Source organism: Leucopleurus acutus (assembly GCF_964270905.1).
Source record: "Leucopleurus acutus genome assembly, chromosome: 2".
NCBI lineage: Eukaryota > Metazoa > Chordata > Mammalia > Artiodactyla > Delphinidae > Leucopleurus > Leucopleurus acutus.
Window position 1 is genome coordinate 170,717,784 of NC_139143.1, and position 20,841 is coordinate 170,738,624.

At 52.4% G+C, this 20,841-nt stretch overlaps 1 protein-coding gene across 2 annotated transcripts in view; it reads right to left on the reverse strand.

Annotated features, from left to right (window-relative positions):
• Positions 1–20,841, reverse strand: part of PTPRU (protein tyrosine phosphatase receptor type U) — an 82,189-nt gene that overhangs the window by 28,956 nt on the left and 32,392 nt on the right. For both annotated transcript variants that reach the window (XM_082863758.1, XM_082863757.1), the window contains exons 8-15: positions 20,053–20,361; positions 15,208–15,317; positions 14,658–14,859; positions 14,201–14,303; positions 11,402–11,675; positions 10,582–10,618; positions 9,651–9,789; positions 2,436–2,593 (exon numbers count right to left, since the gene is read on the reverse strand). In XM_082863758.1, coding sequence (XP_082719884.1) covers positions 2,436–2,593; positions 9,651–9,789; positions 10,582–10,618; positions 11,402–11,675; positions 14,201–14,303; positions 14,658–14,859; positions 15,208–15,317; positions 20,053–20,361 — 1,332 coding nt within the window. The remainder of the gene's footprint in view (positions 1–2,435; positions 2,594–9,650; positions 9,790–10,581; positions 10,619–11,401; positions 11,676–14,200; positions 14,304–14,657; positions 14,860–15,207; positions 15,318–20,052; positions 20,362–20,841) is intronic.

Here is a 20,841-nt window from a genome sequence, read left to right on the forward strand (position 1 = left end):
ATGCTGTGTGGCGTGGCCCCAAAATTTTTTTTAATAAATAAATAAAATATTTTGTAAAAAGCAATTTTAAAAAACACTTAAGAAAACAAAGGCAATTCTGAAAGACGCTACAACATGGATGAACCTTGAGTACATTATGCTAATGGAAATAAGCCAGTCCCTAAAGACAAGTACCGTATGATTCCACTTAATATGAGATAGAGTAATCAAAGTCATAGAGACAGAAAGTAGAATGGCGGTTGCCAGGGGCTGAGAAGGTAGGGAAAGGGGCGTTTAATGGATACAGAGTTTCAGTTTTACAAAATGAAAACTGATCCAAAGAGTCAAAGCAAATTCATCCAACAAGGTTTTCCAAGGAACTTGCAAAGATGATTCTAAAATCTGTAAGAAAGAGAATGAGCGCAAATAGAGCCAAGACACCCTTGATGAAGAACTAAGTTGGGAGGGCTTGATGTGTCAAAAATCAAGACCTAGATAGCTAGTTTGCTATTGGTACAGGAATCACCAAACGGGCCGATGAAAGAGAACAGGGAGCCAAAACACAATCCGTATATGTATGGGAATGTGATAGATGATAAGGGTGGCACTGCAAATCAGTGGTGAAAATAGGAACCATAATATCCCATTCTGGGACAGTTGGTTTTCCCTATAGAAAAAATAAAATCCTTAATTCATATCACATACAAAAATCAACTACAGATGGATAAAGATTTAAATGTGAAATGCAAAATATTAAAAGTTTTAGAAAAAAGTAAAAAATATCTTACGACCTTACATAAGGAAGAATTCTTTAAGCAAGCACAAAAAATAGAAATCAAAAAGGAAAAGATTGATGAACTTGACTGAATTGAAATAAAAATCTGTTCATCCAAAGATACTATAAATAACCTGCAAAGATGAGCCACAAATTGGGAGAAGATATTTGCAATTCATAAGGGACAAATGAGTCTCATCCCAAATATATAAAGAACTCCTAAAAACCACTAAGATAGCAACAGAAAACCGAACAGAAAATTAGGTAAAAGACATGAACAGGCATTTTATGGAAGAAGAAACCTGAATGGCCAATGATGATTTGCAAATATATTCAACCTCGCTAGTAATCAGAGAAATGTAAATTAAGACTATAGAGAATTACCATCTTATACAAACTAGTTTGACAAAAGTGAAGAAGCCTGGCAAATTTTGATCTTGATGTGGAGCAATGGAAACTTACACCCTGCTGCTCGGAGTGAACACAGGCAAAGACACTTTGGAAAACAATTTGACGCTGTTTTATAAAGCAGAACAAGTACACACTTTATAATCCAGCAGTTCTACTTCCAGAATCTGCTGTGCAGGTGCATCTGGAGATCCATTTAAGAATGTTCACAGCAGCCTCGTTTGTAATAACAAGAAAACTAGGAACAAATCAAATGCCTATGGATGCCAGAATGAAGAAATAAATTGTGATATATTCATACAGTGGAAAGCTATACATCAGAGAAAATAAATGAACTACAGCAAAACTTCCACCTGGGTAAATACTGGAAACATGGTGTTGTGTTGAAAAATAGAGAGCAATTTCATTTCTATCAAGCTCGAAAACGAGCAAAATTATATAATGCACTGTTTGGGGACACATGCACATATGGTAAAATTACTCCCAAAAAAGGCAAGAAAGTTATAAACATAAATTTCAGGGGAATATTTACACGTAAGAGGGAGGTAGGGGATATGGAAGGGGCACCCAGATGACGTTCAAATTCACCAGCGGGGTTCACTGGTGTTTGGTGTATTATTATGACTTTATGATTTTCATAAATGTTATTTTTTGTACAAATCAGCACTAAGTAGAATAAAAAGATATGTGATGAAGCAATTTATGACGAGTTCCTAGCATATACAGCTGACTCACTATACTCTCCCTGCAGGCCAGGTCCAGCACTAAATGAGGTACACACATTCTCTTATTTAGTCTTCCAGCAGCCCTACCAGCAGAGATTATCTTTACCCTCATTTTATACATGAGGAAGCAGACATCCAGAGAGATTAAGCCACTTGCCCCAGGTCATGCACCTAAGGGGATATGAGATGCAAACTGAGGTCTGACTCCCAAGCACTTCCTCTCACACAGCAGGAAAGAGACTGTTCTGATCCCACAGCAGCGCTCCCTCCTCTGAGTCCCCAGAACTCTTCCCACAATTAACTTGTGAACTCGCACTCCTCTTGGATGAATCTGTGTCTAAGTCCTCAATTTTCCTAAAGCTCCTCCAGTACAAAGATAATACCTGTGCCTTCTCTGTGTTCCCAGGGCTGGTGCTGGTACCCAGCAGGATGCTTAGTACTGTTGGTTCGGGGTGTTACAGAATCATCTGATGTGGGGCTCTGGGCTGTTGGCTCAGAAGTCTGGGGGAGGAGTGCCTGGGAGCCACGAGGAAGGGCCGGGCACTCACCCCGGGGGCTGTAGCCATGGCCGTCCATGAAGGAGAGGCCCAGCCGCTCATCCTCCTGCAAGGTGCTCTGGTCTGTGAAGCTCCGGTCCACGGCACTCATCATGTGGGTCTTCTCCTGGCGGTAGTTGACCGTGGCCTTGGTCATGTTCACTGGCTTCCTGCAGAGGAAGGTTGATGGGAGACATGGGTGCTCACCTGGGCAGGACAGCAGCCAGAGGTGGATGGGGAAGTCTGGCAGTCAGGGGGCCTTGAGGCCAGGAGCCAGTCTAGAAGCATCTCTGGATGCTGAGGGGGCTCTGCCTCCATCCTTTGCCCACCAGACCCAGTGAGCTGCTGCCTCCCCCAAGAGGGACTGGGCAGGGTCCCTGTCCTGGGGACCTCTGCTGACAGCAAGGGATGGAACACCAGTGGCCTCAGGCTGGGATCTGCCTCCTAACTCTCACTGGCCCCGAGAGCTCGGGAAAGGGGAGGAAAGTCACTCCGGGTGACTATTCTGGTGGCACGGCAGACAGTCACTGCACCCCAAACAAGGGAGACGCCTGCCCCAGCTCCAGCCCCAGCAAGGCCCGTAGGTAACCTTCCTTCCTCCGTCCTCACCACACAGCTGCCCTAGGAACTCTTCCTCCTGCAGTGGGGTTGGACTACACTCCTTCATGGCAGAGTCTGGCTAGTACTCGGTCAGTCTCATAAGTTTTCACTGGGCACAGAATGACTCCAACCATGACTTCTTCTTACCCCCCAGAACCCCCAGGATGGTTGCACCACAGGCCACACCAGACTTGTAAAGAAATCCACGCAGGGTCCCTATTCCCGTCACTGCCCACCAGTCCATCCAGCCACCAGAAGCAGCAGAGAGAGAAGGCGAGAGGCCCCGGCCCCTCCCGAGAGGGCAGAGCTTCTGGAGAGCCCCTGGGCAGGGGCCACACACAGCCCAGGCCTGCAGCCCAGCTTTACAGATGAGGATGGCCGTTTGTGGCCCCAGGGAACTCGGAGGAAAGTGGGAGGGAGGACGGGGTGGGGAGGCAAGGGCCACAGCTCCAAGACCGAGGGACTGCGCAGTGGGCAAAGGGAAAGGACTTGGGACCTGCGCTGAGACTGGAGAAGAGCCAGGGCCCAATCACAGGGAAGGCTCAGGACGAGAGAGCCGTTCACCTCTAGGCCCTACAGCGTGCAGGGTGTGGGGCAGACCTGAGAGAGGACTTCCGGGTCACGCGGGCTCAGGGACACTGGCCATCCATGGAGATGAAGAGGCCAGTGCAGGGATCCCCCAGACAAACAGGCAAACTCCACTCAGCCCCTCCTGGCTCAAGAGCCGCCTGGGGCCCAAGGGGGACAGGATGACCTCTGGGTGCCCCTCCTGCCAGGACCTTGACGTCCTTCCTGTGCTAAGATGGCTCTGTGTCCACGCTGGGGACCAGTGCTGCCGTGCACTGCGGTGGGTGCGGCCTTCCCAGTCTGGACAAGAGATGGCTCAGCAGGCCCAGGCCTCCAGCTCCCAGCCCCACCTGCGGGCTCTGGGCATCACCCTTACTGTGGCCCAGGGCAGAGCCAAAGACCCCTTTGGGGGCAGGTGAGAAGAAGCCTCTGTGGCTGTGACCTTGACCATCAACAGAAGAGAGAAGGTGGAGGAGGAAGGGAGGTGAGGAGGGAGAAGGGGCAAGAGGACTGACAGAGGAGAAGGCGAGTAAAGGGCCAATGACAAGGGGAGAGAGAGAGGGAAGGAGACGGAGGGAGGGAGGGGCAGGCCAGACACCAGCACCACAGGGAAGACGGACAGAGGACAGCCCGTCAAGCTGGCTGAACAATGGTGCCCACGGAGGGCCTGTCACCGTGGATACCGGCCTAGAGGGTCTGCAGGGGTGTACCCCAGGGCTCTGGTCCCACCCAGGCCTCCTGGTCCACTTGGAAGAAGAACCTGGAACACCAACCAACCAGCTCCACAGACACAGCCAGGAGGGACACCTCGCACTGAGGCCTCCAGCCCATCTCAGGGTGAGATCAAGCAGATGCCACGTAACATGGGCACTTGGAAAAGTTCTGCATTAGGTTCAAAATTAGCTGCACAGTAGAGAGGGAGGGCGAGCTGCCTTGTCAGCAGCTCCTGCAAAAGCCGAGCTGGAGACTCCACGTGAGTTGACGGGGGTGTGGTTGCTGGAAAAGCCAGTGTGATGGTGGGTGACTTCGATGCAAGAAGAGGGTCCAGGGAGGAGGTGAGAGACCACCGTCCTCTGGGCTGGCCCTGGGCCACCTGAGCCTGCTGTGCAAGGCAGGGACAAGCACAGGTAAGGGGAATGTTCTGGAAGGCTTGCAGGGTCAGCAATCAGAGGCAGGAAACAGAGCAGCATGGACAGACCGTGGAGTCTGACGGGGCCTGGGTTGTAACCCCAGCTCTGCCTGTCCTGTGGCCTCTGAGGAGTCCCTTAACCTCCCTGAGCCTCAGTTTCCTCATCAGTAAAATGGGGTGATCACAGTGCCTCTTCTCAGGGTTGTTGTGCGAATTCTGTGTGAAGAACTGAGCCCAGAGGAGGTGCCCAGGAAATGGTGGGTCTGAGGAGCTGGGGTCACCAGCTGGAGAAGGGCTGGTGGCACCCTGGGAGCGGCGTGCACCGTGTGGAGAGCTGCCATCTGTCTGCCCCACACACACGCACACAGAGCTGTGGAACCAGAGCGGGACCTGGGTGAGGACCTTCCTGGACGAGGACTGCGGTCTGACATCAGGAGGTCCCACCCAGCAGGAGTGGCTCAAGACACAAGGGGCTGCCTCGGGGGCGAGAGGACACAGAGGCTCAGGGAGGCCGAGTGACTTGCCTGGGGTGGCTCAGCAGAGCCAGGTCTGAACCTGAAACTCTGACCACAAAGTCAGCTCTCCTGACCTCCACGCAGAAGGACAACAGGGAGAGGAGAGACAGAGCAGAGGAAGGAAGCTCAGAGACAGGGTGACCGTGGAGGAGGGGCTGATGCCAGGCCAGGCCGGGTTGGGGGCAGGGGCTCCCCAGGAGGGGCGGGGCTCTGAGGCAGGTACGCTACTTACGGGTAGTAGGAGTAGGCATAGTGGTCTCTCCTGGCAGCGTGCAAAGAGAACAGCACAGGTGGGCCACGGTCCTTCCCCAGGCCGGGCCCAGGGCAGCACCCCCAGCAGGGAGGGGCCTGGTGCTTTCCGTGCCAGGGACGGGGTTGGCCGGGAACCGACAGGTCAGAAGGGCCTTCGTTCGTTGACCCAAGGGCTGGCCGGGCTCAGTCTCTGAGGACCAGGACCCAAAGCCCCTTCTAGAACCTTCCCCAAGCCCACTGCTGGAGTGAGAAGGAGGTGGGGAAAGGGCCTGGGGGGAAGCAGAGCTTTCACACAGTCACACACACATGCGTTCACAGAGAGACGCACTGCACGCTCACGTATGCAGACACACTCATGTGGACACACACGCTCATACACAGAAACACAATGACACACTCATGCACTTACAAACACAGACATTCACACACATGCAGACACTCGTACACATGTATTCAAACACACACACTGACACACAGGTGCATACACAAACACACATTCACAAACACACGCTCACACACACACGCCTGCGCTCACACACACGGACACCCCCACTCACACACTCAAGGTAACTGCCGCACTCTCCCCTGCAGACAGTCCCCACTGCGGTCCCCGTGCCGCCCACCCCTGCAGGCCCCTCTGCCCCTGACGGGACAGCCCTCTGCACGCACCTGTGCCTGGGAGGGAACAAGTGGCCAGGGCAGGGGACACCGCGGCTTCGTCACCCACCCAGACTGCCCCTGGGTGTGGGGTCCATGAAAGGAGCCGGGTCACCCCCTCACGGGCACCCAGAGCACAGGGGGCTCAAGAGCCCTGACCTGACCGCCAGGTACCAGCAGCGAGGAGTGGGGGCAGGTCTGATTCCCAGCTCCCAGGTAGGGAAGCCGGTCCCGGAGAGTCACGGTCTGCCTGGGGCTCTTGGGGGTCAGCGAGAGTCCAGAGCAGGCCCAGGACCCTGCCCTCAGAGCCAGCTCCCCCTGCGGCCCCGTCCAGGCCCCCTCCAGGGTCCTCCACTCACCTGCCCCACATCAACCATCGGGGGGAGGGAAGGGATGGAGAGCGGAGGGGAAGACTGAGGCCCAGCCAGGGCAGGAGAATGGCTCGAGGTCACACAGCATGTCACCCACCCCAGGGACAGAGGGTGACGTCCAGGGCCCTGAGCTGTTCACAGAGGCCCTGAGAGGAGGGGGGAGGGGCTGAAGGAGTAGTGTTCTTCTGGTATCAGCTGAAATATCATGACTTTAAAAGAGCCTTCCCTAAGGAGTCCCCCACAGTCGCCAACTACATTATGTCCCCCTTTACCCTCTCTCTGCCCCCCACCCCGACACCCTGGTCTTTTCACAATTTGTAATTACGCATTTGTGCTTTTTCTAGTTTAATGCCAGGCCCCCCGCTTATAACCACAAAGCACAGGAGGACAGCATCTTGGTCGCTTTTGCCACCACTGGATCCCCAGGGCCCAGGACAGTGCCCAGCACGTTATATTCCCTAGATATTTTATTGAATTGAGTAATCAGTAAATGAGGAAAACTAAATAAAAGAACTCCACCTTTATGAGCTTCCATTTCCTCCTCTAAACAAGTGAGGTTAATAATAATCTCCCCACGGCAAGCACGCACTCAGCCCTTCCCTGCCCCTCCTCCTGCTTGGTTGGCGGGGGCGGTTCAGGAGGACCCAAGTCCCCTGGGCCAGACCCTGGGGACACACAGCAACAAGACAGAACTTCCTCCACCCCCATGAAAGCTCTCAGTCCAGCAGGGAAGAGAAATACTGAGCAAAGCGCTGCAAGCCGTGAATGAAGTGCCGGGGTTGGGGGGGGGGGGCGGGGCGGGGAGGGCTGCAAAGGGATGTGGGGAGGGTCTCTGGAAGCAGAACCAAGGGATCCAACCGGCCAGGGGCACCCCCGAGTTCCCCAGGGCAGGTGCATCCAGCCTCACTGTCCGCAGGGCGGACCAGGGTACACGGGGGCTAATTGGGAGCTGCCCTCCCTCCGCAACCTCCTAATCTGTCCATTACATCTGAACACCCCCATCCCTGCCAGAGCTGCTCTGTCCTATGGCACCCCACAATGCAGACTAGGGGAGCCCTCAGGAGCACAGTGGACCCTGAAGGTCGGGCAGGAGTCGGGGGATGCAGCGAGGTGCCACAGAATGGGACCGAATGGCTTTTAGAGGACCTAAGGAGGGGCAGGGGGGTGGTGGGTGGCGTGGATCCTAGAGGCTTCCAGTAGCAGCTGCATAAAGTGGAGGGTTTCCTAGTGAGGCTCTGGCAGCATCTCTGACCCATCCTCTCCTGAGCCTGGCGCTCTCTCTGCAGGGGTGGGTAACATCCCCTACATTGCCAATCTTCCCTTGAGGGTAAATTTCTAGAGCCTCAAATACCACCTGCAACCCCCAAGATCTGACCCCTCCCTTACAGCCCTCTCTATCTGCACCACTACCCAGCCCCCAGGGCCTTGCCACTTACAGGAACCTACTGTGTGCCAGTTGCGGTGAGGCCCTTCACGTGCCCAGCCGTGAGGAGGATGGGCTTTGCAGTCAGGCCTGGGTTCAGTCAGGACCTGCCACTTAGCCAAGTGACATGGGCAAGTCACTGAATGATAGTTTCCTGACCTGTCTAAGGGACTTAGACCTGCTTCGTGGGCCAGGATCCAAGAAGGAAAAATTCTCTGATATATTCTGAGTCCCAGAGGTGCCCAGTAACTCCCGTTCTAATGGCTGATGTGTATAGAACTCCTGGCACAGAGTAATATTCATTAAATGATACTTTCAAATATTTTGTCTCAGGAATCTGTACAGGGACCACGGGAAGGGAAAAATCAGAGCCCAGCATTCTGGACTGGACACCCCCAGGCCACCCCATCGGCGGCATGCCCCAACCCCAGACTCTCTAGGAGAGTTTTTCTCCTATCATTGCCTGGCCTCAGGCAAGGGGGCCCTGGCCGGTTCTCCCTCATCTCCCTGGATCCCGCTTATCTGCTCCTGGCATCCCAGAGACCCAGAGCCAACACACCCATGTGTGCCCAGCCTGGCAGCAGCAAGGGCTACAGAAGGCAGAGCCCAGGCGGGGAGAAGGTGGAGCAGGCTCTGCCTCTGGCTCCCTGGGTGACCTTGGGCAGGTCCATGCCCCTTCTGGGCCTCAGCATCTCCATCCCTCAATTAGGGGCTTGGACCACAGTGTCCTGGGGCTGCCTGGCGGGGAATGCGGTGGGGTGGGGAGGGAGAGCGAAGGGGTCTCAGAAGTCCCCACTCGGCTCCAACCCGAGGCTCAGCCTCCAGCTGCTCCATATACTGAGCTCCCAGGAGAGGTTTATTTGGTGTTTTGAAGATGGGTTCTGCTGCTTTTGAAAGACTGGAAAACCACTAGACTAGACGTCCTTGAGCTACATGGCAGCCCTCAGTTTCTGGGCTCTGAGCCTCTGTAATTCTAAATTCTGAGATTCTCAGAATCTCAAATCCTGGATTTCTAAAACTCCAAGATTGTAAATTCTGGATTCTAAGATATGCTGGGATTCACTCTGACCACTGCAAAATGCACTGGGAAAATGCATGCCTCACAAACACAGGGACTGGACCTTTGAGGCCCAGGAGATGGCACAGGCAGGAAGGAGGTCTCCTCTGAGTCATGGGCCCAGGAGGACTCCTCAAGGATCAACAGTAACAGAGTCCAGGGCAAGCAGAGCCCAAGAGGAGGTGGGGCCTGGGAAGCGCAGAGGGTCCTTGCTTTGAAGTGGAGTGAGCCCTGCCCCCACCTCAGGATCGACACCACAACCCCGTGCTTAGGGCAGACAAGAGAGCCGAAGACCTTCGGGGGGCTGAGGTTACCTCCACACCAACCCCATCAGAACAGCCCAGCAGGCACAGGAGGGCGGTGCCCACGCCCAGCACTGCTCCTTGGCAGCCGGCAGTGAGTGCCCTTGCCTGGACAGTGGCACCCGGCACCAGCTAGAACTGGGCTCCAGCCAAGCCACTCTAGGGCAGCTCCATTTGCAGAGTCTCGGGCTTCCCCCAACCCGGCTTGGGTCCATCCACAGGCCTGATGCCCAGGCTGGCAGCCCTCCACACACCCGCCAGGCGACTGCCTGACCAGCCCCCAGCCTCCTCTCTGCTCACCAGGCCTCTGACGGAGAGAAGCCTAGGGTGGGCCAGGGCACCGGCCTCACTCACCCCTTTCGGATGATAATAATAATGGCCCCCAGGAGGAGGATGAGGACGGCAAGTCCCCCTGCACAGATGCCCAGGATGAGCCCCATCTCCTCCGACCTCTGGGACACCTCCAGGGGCTGTTTGCTTTCCTTGCAGGCAGCTGGGAAGAACAAAGCAGAACAAAGGATCAGAGGGGAGATCAGGACCACCTTAAGCCCCAAGGAATAAACCCGGACCACCTTAAGCCCCAAGGAATAAACATCTGCCCCTCATCCTCAGCACATGTCCCACCTTTCAATCAAACCCATCTCCTCATCATCCCTCACACCTTCCGCATTCCCATGGCAGAGGCTTTACCGTGCCCTGTGCCCCTATCAGGGATATTAGCTCCCTTCACCTCTCTGCCTCCTCAAATCCTCCCCGTCCTTCAGTGGACGGGAGATGGAGGATGTGTGGGGCCTTCAGACCCCACCCTTTTGCCCTCCTGGGAGGCAATGGGGGGAGAGAATTATGTACCCAGGGCATGGTTAGGGCATCTCAGGATGGGGAACCAACCACATTCCCCATCTGGGAGCAGGGACAATCCCTACACCACAGGGTCCACGTTGTCCCCACTTCTCCCCACCATAGGAAAGGGGGAAGATACAGACCTCAGTGTCCAGTACCCACCACCCCCGTGGCCCGACCATAATGGCTCACCCTCCTCCAGGCCCCTGCCAAGGCCCCTTCTGTGACCATGGCAGGATGAGGGTTTGTCCCTACTGCCCAGTCTGGAAGAAGGAGACCTTGAGGTGGGGCACATAGGGAGCAAGAAAGGGAGATGTTTCCTGACCCCCAAGCCTGCCGGACCACCCTCCTCTGCTCCCACAGGCCTGGGAACCCAGGGTCCACCTCCCCAGAGCCCAGCAAGTAAGAAACCCGCTACTGAAGGACTGAACCCAGGGGCACTTACCTTTCCTGGCAATGCGGATGCAATTCAGCCGGGTCTCCTGGAGGCACAGATGGGGGTCTCAGCACCGCTGAAGTCAAGACCTGACCCTCCCCAGAGGGAATCTTAGACAGCGTGTCTTGGGCCTGGTCAGGGCTTTTCTGGCGTGGACTGTTACTAAAGACACCCGACCTGGCAAGAGGGTCTGGGGGGAATCAGGGAGGGAGGGGCCAAGAGGGAAGGAGCCTGCAATAGGGTAATGCCTTAGGAAAGGGGGATGAGATGGGTGGAAACAGAAAGAAACAGCATGGGAAGAGGGCTGGTTGGGGGAGGCGCTCAGAAATGAGGGTGGGGCCTAGATCCAGGGGTCTGCTTAGGAGGGGGGCGGCCTGGGTAGGAGAGACCCGAGGAGGGAGGAGCCTGGAGAAGGGCGGGGCTTCAGGGAGGAGGCGGGTCCCAGGTCTCCTCAAGGTCTGGTGAAAGTGGGAACCAGAGATGGACCCCCTCTGGAGAGAGAGGAGCCTGAGATAGAAGACCAGGGCCTCAGGGGGCAGCAGGGACCAGGCTGGGAGCTTGGATAGAAAAGAGTGTGGGGAAAAACGGTTCAAGAAGGGGGTACTGCTGGAGAGAAGCTGGCTGGGGTTAGGAGGGAGGGGCTCAGGTGAGTGGGCGGGGCTGGGAGTGGGAGGAGCTATCGGAGGGCAAGGCTAATCAGCGGGGGCGGGATCAGGACGGGGGTAGGGCCTGGTGGGGGTGGGTCTCTGGCCTCTGTAGCAGCGTGCTCCAAGGTGTCACCAATCCTGCCCCCCAGCCGGCCCCGCCACCACCCCGGCCGGCCCCTCACCCCCTTCAGGTGGCTTGTTGCCTGGAAGTAGATGAGGTAGGCCTTCCTGGGCTCAAGCGGTGGGTTCCAGAAGCCACGATAGGTATGGTTGTCACCCACGGTGAAGGGCATGGCCTCAGGCAGACTGCTGGCCGCCAGTTCGGCCCCGAAGTAGTGCACCAGGCCTCGGGCCAGCGCCGCATCGAAGGTCAGCGGCACTGGGAAGCAGTCCTGGCCGCCTGGCTCCCGCCGGAGTCTCCGCGGCCGCTCCTCCTCCACAATAACCTGGTACACACTGGCCATGGGGGGGGGGGGGGGGAAGCGCAGTGGTCACGGTTGCCAGAGAACAGGGAGAGCCATCTGGTGGCTAAGGGCGTGGGCTTTGGGGTCAGGCCCAGGAGAGGGCTCATCTCAGCTCTGCCTCTTACTAGCTGGGCAAGTCACTTAAGCTCCCTGGGCCTCAGTTTCCTCCTCTGTAAAATGGGAGTGATTACAGGACTGTTACATAAGGTAGAGGTGAGGAAGGAGGCAAGTTTAGCAAGCAGCCAGTGCCTGTCAGCTGTTATTACTGTAACTAAGGCTGAAAGAATGTGAGCCCTGCTTAAGGGAACCAAGCCCTAAAGCCCCACCCTGACTCCTCAATGAGTCCTCCAGGGCCTGGGAACCCCAAGCCTCAGGCTCCAACCAGGTTCCCGACAGGTCCCTCTAGGCCACAATAAATTCGAGTAAGACATGATGCATTCACTCATCCAGAAAGTGTTTACTAAGCTCAGACATGGGCCCTGTGCCGGGCACTTGGGGGATGTAGGCTTCCTGGAACTGCCCTCCAGTGGGGGAGCTGGTCACTTAGCAGGCAAACGAGGTCACACTAACCCTACATCTCGAGTACCCTCCCAACCCGGAGGCAGCCTCGAGACTGCAACTCTGAGCCTGCCATCTCCCGGTCCTGATGGCTGATTTGTGTTCCCTGGTCTGTATTCCCTCTGATTTGTGTCTCCTGATCCCGACTTGTGTGTTTCTATTTATTTTCATCACTTTACTGAATGGCCTTGCTGTGAACTCCTCCAAATCCTCTGTGGAACAGAGCCAAGAGTAAATAAATGAATGCTGACAAATTTAAATATTTCCAGTCCCGGCCTCGGTCACGTCTTGGCACGGGATACCCCATACTGACAGCCTGCACTCTGGCAAAGCAGAAATGCCTTTTTCTTGCTCTCCAGCTATTTCTTTTGAGCTTCCAAGTTGGGAGGGAATCACCCCAGCACCCTGGGATTTGGGCCAGACAGGTTCATTCCATCACTAACCAGCCCAGGCCCTTCTCAACCCTCCATTTCCCAGGCTGATGTGAGGCCTCTCCTGGCCCGAAGTCCCACCAGGAGATGACGATGATCATTAGCCATGAACGAAGCACACCTTGATCTGGGATGATCCCCAAGATGCACCTAAGGGAGGCTCAGAGGGGTGAAGGGACGTGCCCGAGGCTGCACAGCCAGCAGGCCTCTCCCCCTCACACGGTCCACCCCTCGCCCAGACCCAGCCCTGCCATCATCATCCCCGAGAGACGCCGACCAGGCCTGCTCACAGGATCCCCCAAGGGAAAAGGAAAGGAGAAGGTGATGCTGGTTTCCCAACTCCTCCCAGATTCAGAGGCAACAGGGCCCTGAGGCTCCTGCAAAATGCCAAATGCCCCTGAGATGCCCAGACTTTTTCCTGGGGTCTGGGAATCAGCCCAGGGCAGGCTTTGCAGTGGCAAATACAGGGGAGCCAAAGCAGGAGAAAAGAGTGGAAGGGGGGGAGGAGTGAGGAAATGAGGGGGTGTCAAGGGCACCTGGGAAACCCACTGCCTTCTTGGGGGGCTTAAGAGGACACTCCCATGCCCAAATGCAGGCTGTCACCCTCTCCCAGTGCATGAAACTTTATGGTAGGAGGAGGTGGACCAGAGGGGCAGGGAGGCTCTGTGACTTCAAGGAAAGGTACAGGCTTTGCAGACAAACCTGGCTTCCAAATCCCAGCGCTATCGTTTACCAGCTCTGTGGCCATGGGGGCTCATTATTCAGGCTCTCTGAGCCTGTTTCCTGATATGTAAAATAAGGGTACTAATACCCACTCCACAGGCTGCCACGAGGATAACATGACTCATGCAGGTAAAGTCCCTAACACGATGTCTGGCTGACAAGAAGTATGTGCACACATTCCACAAACACGCTCACTCTCTTTCACATATACACTCACACATCACACACACGTCACGTGTCTTCACTACACGTGCACACACGCACGCACACACACACACACACACACACACACATCTTGTCTCCAGCACCTTCTCCCCAACAGAAACAGCCACTATGGCATCAGCTTTCTCTGCAAAGAAGTGAGGAGGCCAAGCTCTTGGCCACTCCAGAGAGATGGCCCCATCTGGCTGGCTGCACTAGCCTTCCAGAAAGCCCATCTCTGTGTCTCCCTGGATGGGATCCTCCAGGGAAAATGCTGGGAAAAATAAGGCCCCCAGAGTTCACTTCTCCAAAGTGTCAGAAGGAGGCCCTCTGGAGAGGCCTGAACAGTCCCCTCTCCAGGCTGGATGTTGTCCACAGATCTCATGACAGTCACCACCAGGCACCCTGCGGTCTCAGAGGGGAGTGGCTGCAGGCGTCCTGCCTGCCCGGGATCACAGAATGTCCTCCTCCTGACACTCTGAACCCTTAGTGTGAGACTGAGGAAGGACAAGGGTGAGTTGGCCTGGGTGGGGACTCTGGGTCAGAGGAGGGGCCTCTTCCCTATGGCCCTGACCCCCCCGCCCCTCCGTGCAGGCGTCCCCACCTGATGGGCGCCCCGCGGCCCTGCGCCGGCCTCAGCAGCACGGTGATGGTGTTCTCAGACTCCCCCAGCGGCGACGGCATGTCGGCATAATCAAAGCTGGGAGCTGGGGAAGGGGACAGGACATAAGCACAGAGCCCGGCCACTGGACCAGGAAGGTCAGGCCTCCAGCCTCCTTGACCCCTGTCCTCAGATCTCTTCCCCTTCAGCCTTCGCCTCCTTATTCCCTCTGACCTGAGCTTCCCTGACCCCTGACCTCAGCCCTTGGATTCCACCGATCATAGTCTCTAGACTCCTCTGATTTAATCCTCCCTGACTCCTGACCTCAACCTCTAAATGGTACATTTATCTCAGCAGGAGCCCTCCATCACCACCCCCAGGAAGCCTCACCCCCTACCCATGGAACCCTGAGACTCTGTGCCTCCTCCAAAGGGGCCAGGGCGGGTCGGGTGGGGCTCACCTGAGATATTGGTGGTGATCTCGGTGAGCGCCGCCTGGCCGAAGCCTTTGCCCGTGCGGGCCCGCACGGAGAACAGGTAGGTGGTGCCCGGGTGCAGGTTGGAGAAGACGTGGTAGGTCTCATTGCGGAGCTTGGAGATGGTACGCCGTGGGCCCGGCACATTCACCGCCGGGTCTGACGACTCGATGCTCTGGTAGCTGATCTGGGGGCAGGATGGGCAGGTAGGCGGGCACAGGGATGGGGAAGGGCATCACTAGTCCCATAGCCTCCCACCCATCATGGTTCAGGTGAGCTAGGGATAAGGTTGGACAAAGGGGAGAGGCTTGGTGGGGGGGACCGTGGATGCCCCTTAGTCCAGGCCTCTGGGCACCTTCGCCTCTCTCTTCTGCCTTCAGGGCCTCTGTCCCCATAACACATGGGGCACAGACCGCAGCCACAGTGGAAGGAATCCCGATCATCACCTGTGTTCCTCCGCCCCATACACTTCCCTCTCCAACCTGTGGGCCCACCTTGCACCAGGGGCCCCAGCTGTAATAGGGTCCAAACCCACCTCATACTGAGTGATGAGGCCATTGGGCTCCTGGGGCTCCTCCCACTTGAGGAAGATCATGTCCTCCAGTGGAGTGAAGGTCAGGGACTCAGCCGCAATCCCGCCAGGCACTGCAAGGGAAAGGCGACATGGGGCAGGGAAAAGCAAGTTTTGGAAACAGATTCCTGAGTTCAGATTCCAGCTTTGCTATTTCCTAGCTGGAATGCTTGGACCACTCAGCCTCTCTAAGCCTCAGCTTCCTCATCTGTGAAATGGGGATGATAATAACACCTCCCTCACCAGAATTAAATGATGTGATGTACATAAAGCCCCAAGGCAAATAAATATCAGCATCTCATATGGTTCCGCCTACGCCCGAGCGCTCGAAAAGGGCAGCTGGCACTTTGGCCACTGTGCAGGATGCATTGGGCAGAGGAGAATGAATGCTCCTATTTTGTTCCAGTTGAGTGGTTTTCAGAAAATATAGATATTTGCCAGAAAAATGAAAACAACCGCATTAGAGTGGCAGGATTATGGGTGGAGCTGTTTTCTTGTCTAAAAATTACTAATTACACAAACAATATGTTCAATGTAGAAAATCAAAATAGGCATAAAGAAAATTAATGGCACCTACAGTTCCATCACCCAGAGATAAATACTGTCAACATTTCAGCAGAAGCCCTTTCAGGTATGGTTTTGTTTTTGTTTTGTTTTGTTTTAAGGTATCATCTTAACAGCAGGCTCAAGGAATTTCTTCTAGGAAGAGAACGGCCTTTGTTTGGGAAAACACCTTGATAAAATGTTGTGGGGAAGCTGAACTCCTAAGATAGGGGAAAGCAGAAACCCAGATAACAATCAGGGACAGCTCAAGTGCCTTGTGTTAAAATGAACAGTTAACAAGGCGACACCACTATCCACCCACCAAAACGATAAACGGAAAAAGACAATTCCAAGTGTTGGTGAGGATGCAGAGCAACCGAAATGTTCACACACTGCTAGTGGGAGTATAAATTGATACAACCACCTGGGAAAACTGGATATATCTACTTATTATGAACACATATCCTATAACCTAGCCATTCTACTCCTAGGCATAAACCCACCAGAAATGTGTATATCTACCAAAAAAAAAAAATCTACAAGAATTTTATTTGCAGCACAATTTAAAATAGTTGAAAACAACCCAAATGCCCAACAACAGTAAGTAAGAAAAATAAATGTGGCATAGTCACATAATGGACCATTCAGCATTGAGAATGAATTCTCTAGAACTGTACACACAACGTGGCTGAATCGCTCAAGCATAAAGCTGAGAGGAAGAAGCCAGTCATAAAAAGAGTACACACTGTATGATCCCACTGATGTAATGTTCAAACCCAAGCAGAAATTAATCTGTGGCATTACAGGTCAGGATAATGCTTACCTTTGGAAGGTTGTGAGGGGGAGGGTGCATAAAGGGGGGCTTCTGGGCTGCTGGTAATGATTTTTCTTGGTCTGGGTGTGGTTATCCTGATGTGTACCATCTTTGAGAATGCTTTGAGCTGACCACTTAAGATAAGCACACTTCCCGTAAGTATGATACTAATACTTCAGTGAAAAGTAAAAAATATTAAATAATGAGCAGTTATCAGAGGGAAGGGGGAGAAGAGGGACAGAGAAAGAAGAAAGAAAACTAAGTAAACCAAGTGAGGCCTGGCCAGGGTTGGGGGAGGGGGTGTGAAGCAGCCACAACAACGTACCTAGCGGGGGGGAGGGGAAAGGTCAACAGATTTTAAGAATGGAGCAGTCTGATATTCAGTTTGAGGTTACTTAAGAAGCGTATCAGTATATGCTACCCAAAATATGACACTTGGTATAAGGATGATTTTGAGCTGAATTGAGAAGGCAATGTAGGAGCATACATGAGAAAAAATTCTCTGCCCTCCCCCTATTTGCCTAAAAGTAGGACATAAATTTGTAAAGGTGCCCCCTTCCCCTCTCTACCAGAAAGGACAGAAGTTAATCACTGAGAAAACTAGACCCTTATCAGCCTGGAGGAATCTACCTAAAAAACTTTCAAGACTACCATTAGTTTCCCCATATATTTGACTTCCCCTAATTTGCTGCCCCTAGAAGCTCAAAGCCCTTTTCCTTTGTCTTGTCACTTCTCTAAAAATTCATTGTTCTTTTGTTAGGACACTATATAAGTCCCAGTTCTCACCACCCCTCTGAGTTACTCATCACTGAGTACTCCCCTGTTATGGGTGATGCATGTGTTCATAAACTACTATTTCCTAGAATGGAAAATAATCCGAAAAAATATGTATATGTATATATATATCTTATATCTGAATCACTTTGCTGTACACCTGAAACTAACACAATATTGTAAATCAATTATACCTCAATTTAAAACTTTTTAATAAGATAAATAAATAAAAATAAACTCCTGTTTGTTTTTCTCTTGTTAATCTGTCTCTTCTCCATCTAATTTACAAGGCCCCAACCAATGAACCTAACATGAGTAGAAGAAAAAAGTTGTTCTTCCTTTCCTACATTTGCAGTGATTCAGGGTAAACTCCTCCAGTCCTTACTCCCATCCCCAGCAAATCCTCAGCACATCAGTGCAGGGCATAGAGGATACACGCTGCCTCAAGTGAGTGGGGTTTTCTGGAAATCAAGGAAGGAGTTGAATTTTATATCTGGGATGCTGCTGTGAAGAACAGAAAACTGCATATGTGAGGAAGCAAAAAACAAAACAAAACAAAAAACTATTAACCAAGGAGCTCGGGGTTACCTGGGATTTTACAGCAATCTGGAGAACGCTTTTGCTGGCATTAGAGTGTAGCTGTTAAGAAAAACAACTCTCAAACAGATGGCCAGGTTTGAAACCCAGCTCTGCCACCCATCTACTAGTTATGTGCCCTCATCTGTAAAATGGGAATGGTAATAGAAAATAACCAAATAGGGTTGCCATGAGGATCATATGCATTAATACATGAAAAGCATTCAGAATAGTGCTTGACATATAGTAAATGCTTAATAAATATTAGCTTGACATAAGTAGAACATTGCACCCAACAAGGACAGAACACCTATTTTTTTCAAGTAGATATGGAACATTTATCAAAATTTAACCATATGTTAGGCCATAAAGCAAGGATCAAATTTCAAAAGGCCAAAACTAGAGTATATACACTCACCATAGTGGAAGTAAGCTAAAAATCAATAACAAAAAGATAATTAGAAAAATCCCAATTGCTTAGAAATCAAGCAATGTATTCTAAATAACTCTTGGGTCAAAGAAGAAATCATAACAGAAATTAGAAAATATTTTAAACTGAATGATACTGAAGGTAGGATATATCAGAACCTGTGGGATGCAGCTAAAGCAGGGCCTAGAGGGAATTTTATAGCTTTACATGTATATATTAGAAATAAAGAAATGCTCAAAATCAATGATCTAATAAGTTTCTATCTCAAAAAGCTAAAAGAGGGCTTCCCTGGTGGCACAGTGGTTGAGAGTCTGCCTGCCGATGCAGGGGACACGGGTTTGTGCCCCGGTCCGCGAAGATCCCACATGCTGCAGAGCGGCTAGGCCCGTGAGCCATGGCCGCTGAGCCTGCGCGGCCAGAGCCTGTGCTCCGCAATGGGAGAGGCCACAACAGTGAGAGGCCCGCGTAACGCAAAAAAAAGGTAAAAGAAAAGCCGATCAAATCCAAAGAAAGTATTTTTTTAAAAAAAAGAAATAAAGAATAGAAAATATTCAATAAAGAAAATAAACTAGGAGCTTCTCTGGTGGCGCAGTGGTTAAGAATCCGCCTGCCAATGCAGGGGTCACGGGTTTGAGCCCTGGTCCGGGAATATCCCACATGCCGTGGAAGCAACTGAGCCCGTGTGCCACAACTGCTGAGCCTGCGCTCTAGAGACGGCGAGCCTAGAGCCTGTGCTCCACAAGAGAGGCCACCGCAATGAGAGGCCCATGAACCACAACGAAGAGTAGCCCCTGCTCGCTCCAACTAGAGAAAGCCCGCGCACAGCAATGAAGACCCAACGCAGTCAAAAACACATAAATAAAATAAACAAATTTAAAAAAAGAAAGAAAGAAAGAAAAGAAACTAGGCCAAAAGTTGGCTCTTCGGGAAGATTAATAAAATTTATACACCCTTACCATGAGAAACATGAGAATAAGAGAGAAGACACAAATTACCAATATCAGGAATGAAAAAGGGAATAGCACTATAGATCCTACCGATGTTCAATAAATATAATAAGATAGCATTATAGGGCTTCCCTGGTGGCGCAGTGGTTGAGAGTCCGCCTGCCGATGCAGGGGACACGGGTTCGTGCCCCGGTCCGGGAAGATCCCACATGCCGCAGAGCGGCTGGGCCCGTGAGCCATGGCCGCTGAGCCTGTGCGTCCAGAGCCTGTACTCCGCAACGGGAGAGGCCACAACAGTGAGAGGCCCGCGTACCGCAAAAAAAAAAAAAAAAAATAGTATTATAACCAACTTTGTGGCAAGAAATTTGACAGTCTAGGTGAAATGATCAAACTCCTTAAAAACGCAGTATACCAAAACTGATACAAGAGTAGAAAACCTGAATATTCCAATATCTGTTTTGAAAATTAAAACTACTATTAAAAAACCCTGCCACAAGGAAAACTCCAGGCCCAAATGACTTCACTGCTAAATGTTCCCAAACAATTAAGGAAGAAATATACCATTTTAACCCAAAGTCTTCAGGGGAACAGATATCAGTATCATTACTTTATTGTTATACAGTCGGTTTAATCCTAAGCAAATAATTTCCTATAGCAATTTCAGTCTCAGACATGCAGCATCTGTGGGAGGCACTGAGGACACTGGGAATAAGGGGGCCTCTTACCATCCTCATCCGTCTGGAACGTGACCTCCTTGCCCTCCTTGCGCCCCTCGGGGTTAGTGAGGATGAGCCGCACGTGGACATTCCGGTAGGGCAGTAGGTTCTTGATGGTGTAGTGGCTGACACCCCGCTCTATCTTCACACATTCCCGGATGGTCTGGTTGTGGCTGCTGCCCAGGGTGTAGTGATAGCACAGGGACACAGTGTAGGTGTGGCAACGTGTCACGTTGTAGCCCAGTGGTTCCCACTGCAGGGTCAGCTGGCGGGCCTGGATCTCAGCAAAAGCCAGGCCTTTGGGGGCCCTCATGGGCTCTGGGCAACCCAGGAAGCAGAGAGAAAAGGTAGGAGAAATGGGAAAAGAAGAGTAGATGGGAGAGAAAACATCATTCAGCTGACTGATATCAACCTTCCTTTGCCCCCAAGAGTCCAAGAGACCCCCTAGAAGAGCAAACAGTGAGTAAAAGTGTGTTTGGAGTCAGGCGGGGCCACATCTGAATCCTGGCTCTGCCACTTGCAGCTGGCAACCACTGGCTAAGCTGCTTCACCTCTCTGAGCTTTACTTTTCTCAACTGCAAAATGGAATAATAGGCCCTACCTCATAGGATGGCTGTGAGGTTTAAGGTAATACATGCAAAACATGTGCAATAATGGCTAATACACAACAGGCCCTCGAAAATGTTAGCTATAATTTTTTTTAATAGTACAGTTCACCTCCTATTTCAAGATCGTGCTGGAGGACGTCAAGACAGTCTGAATCAACCAACTGCTGTATTTTCCTTAATTTATTAATTC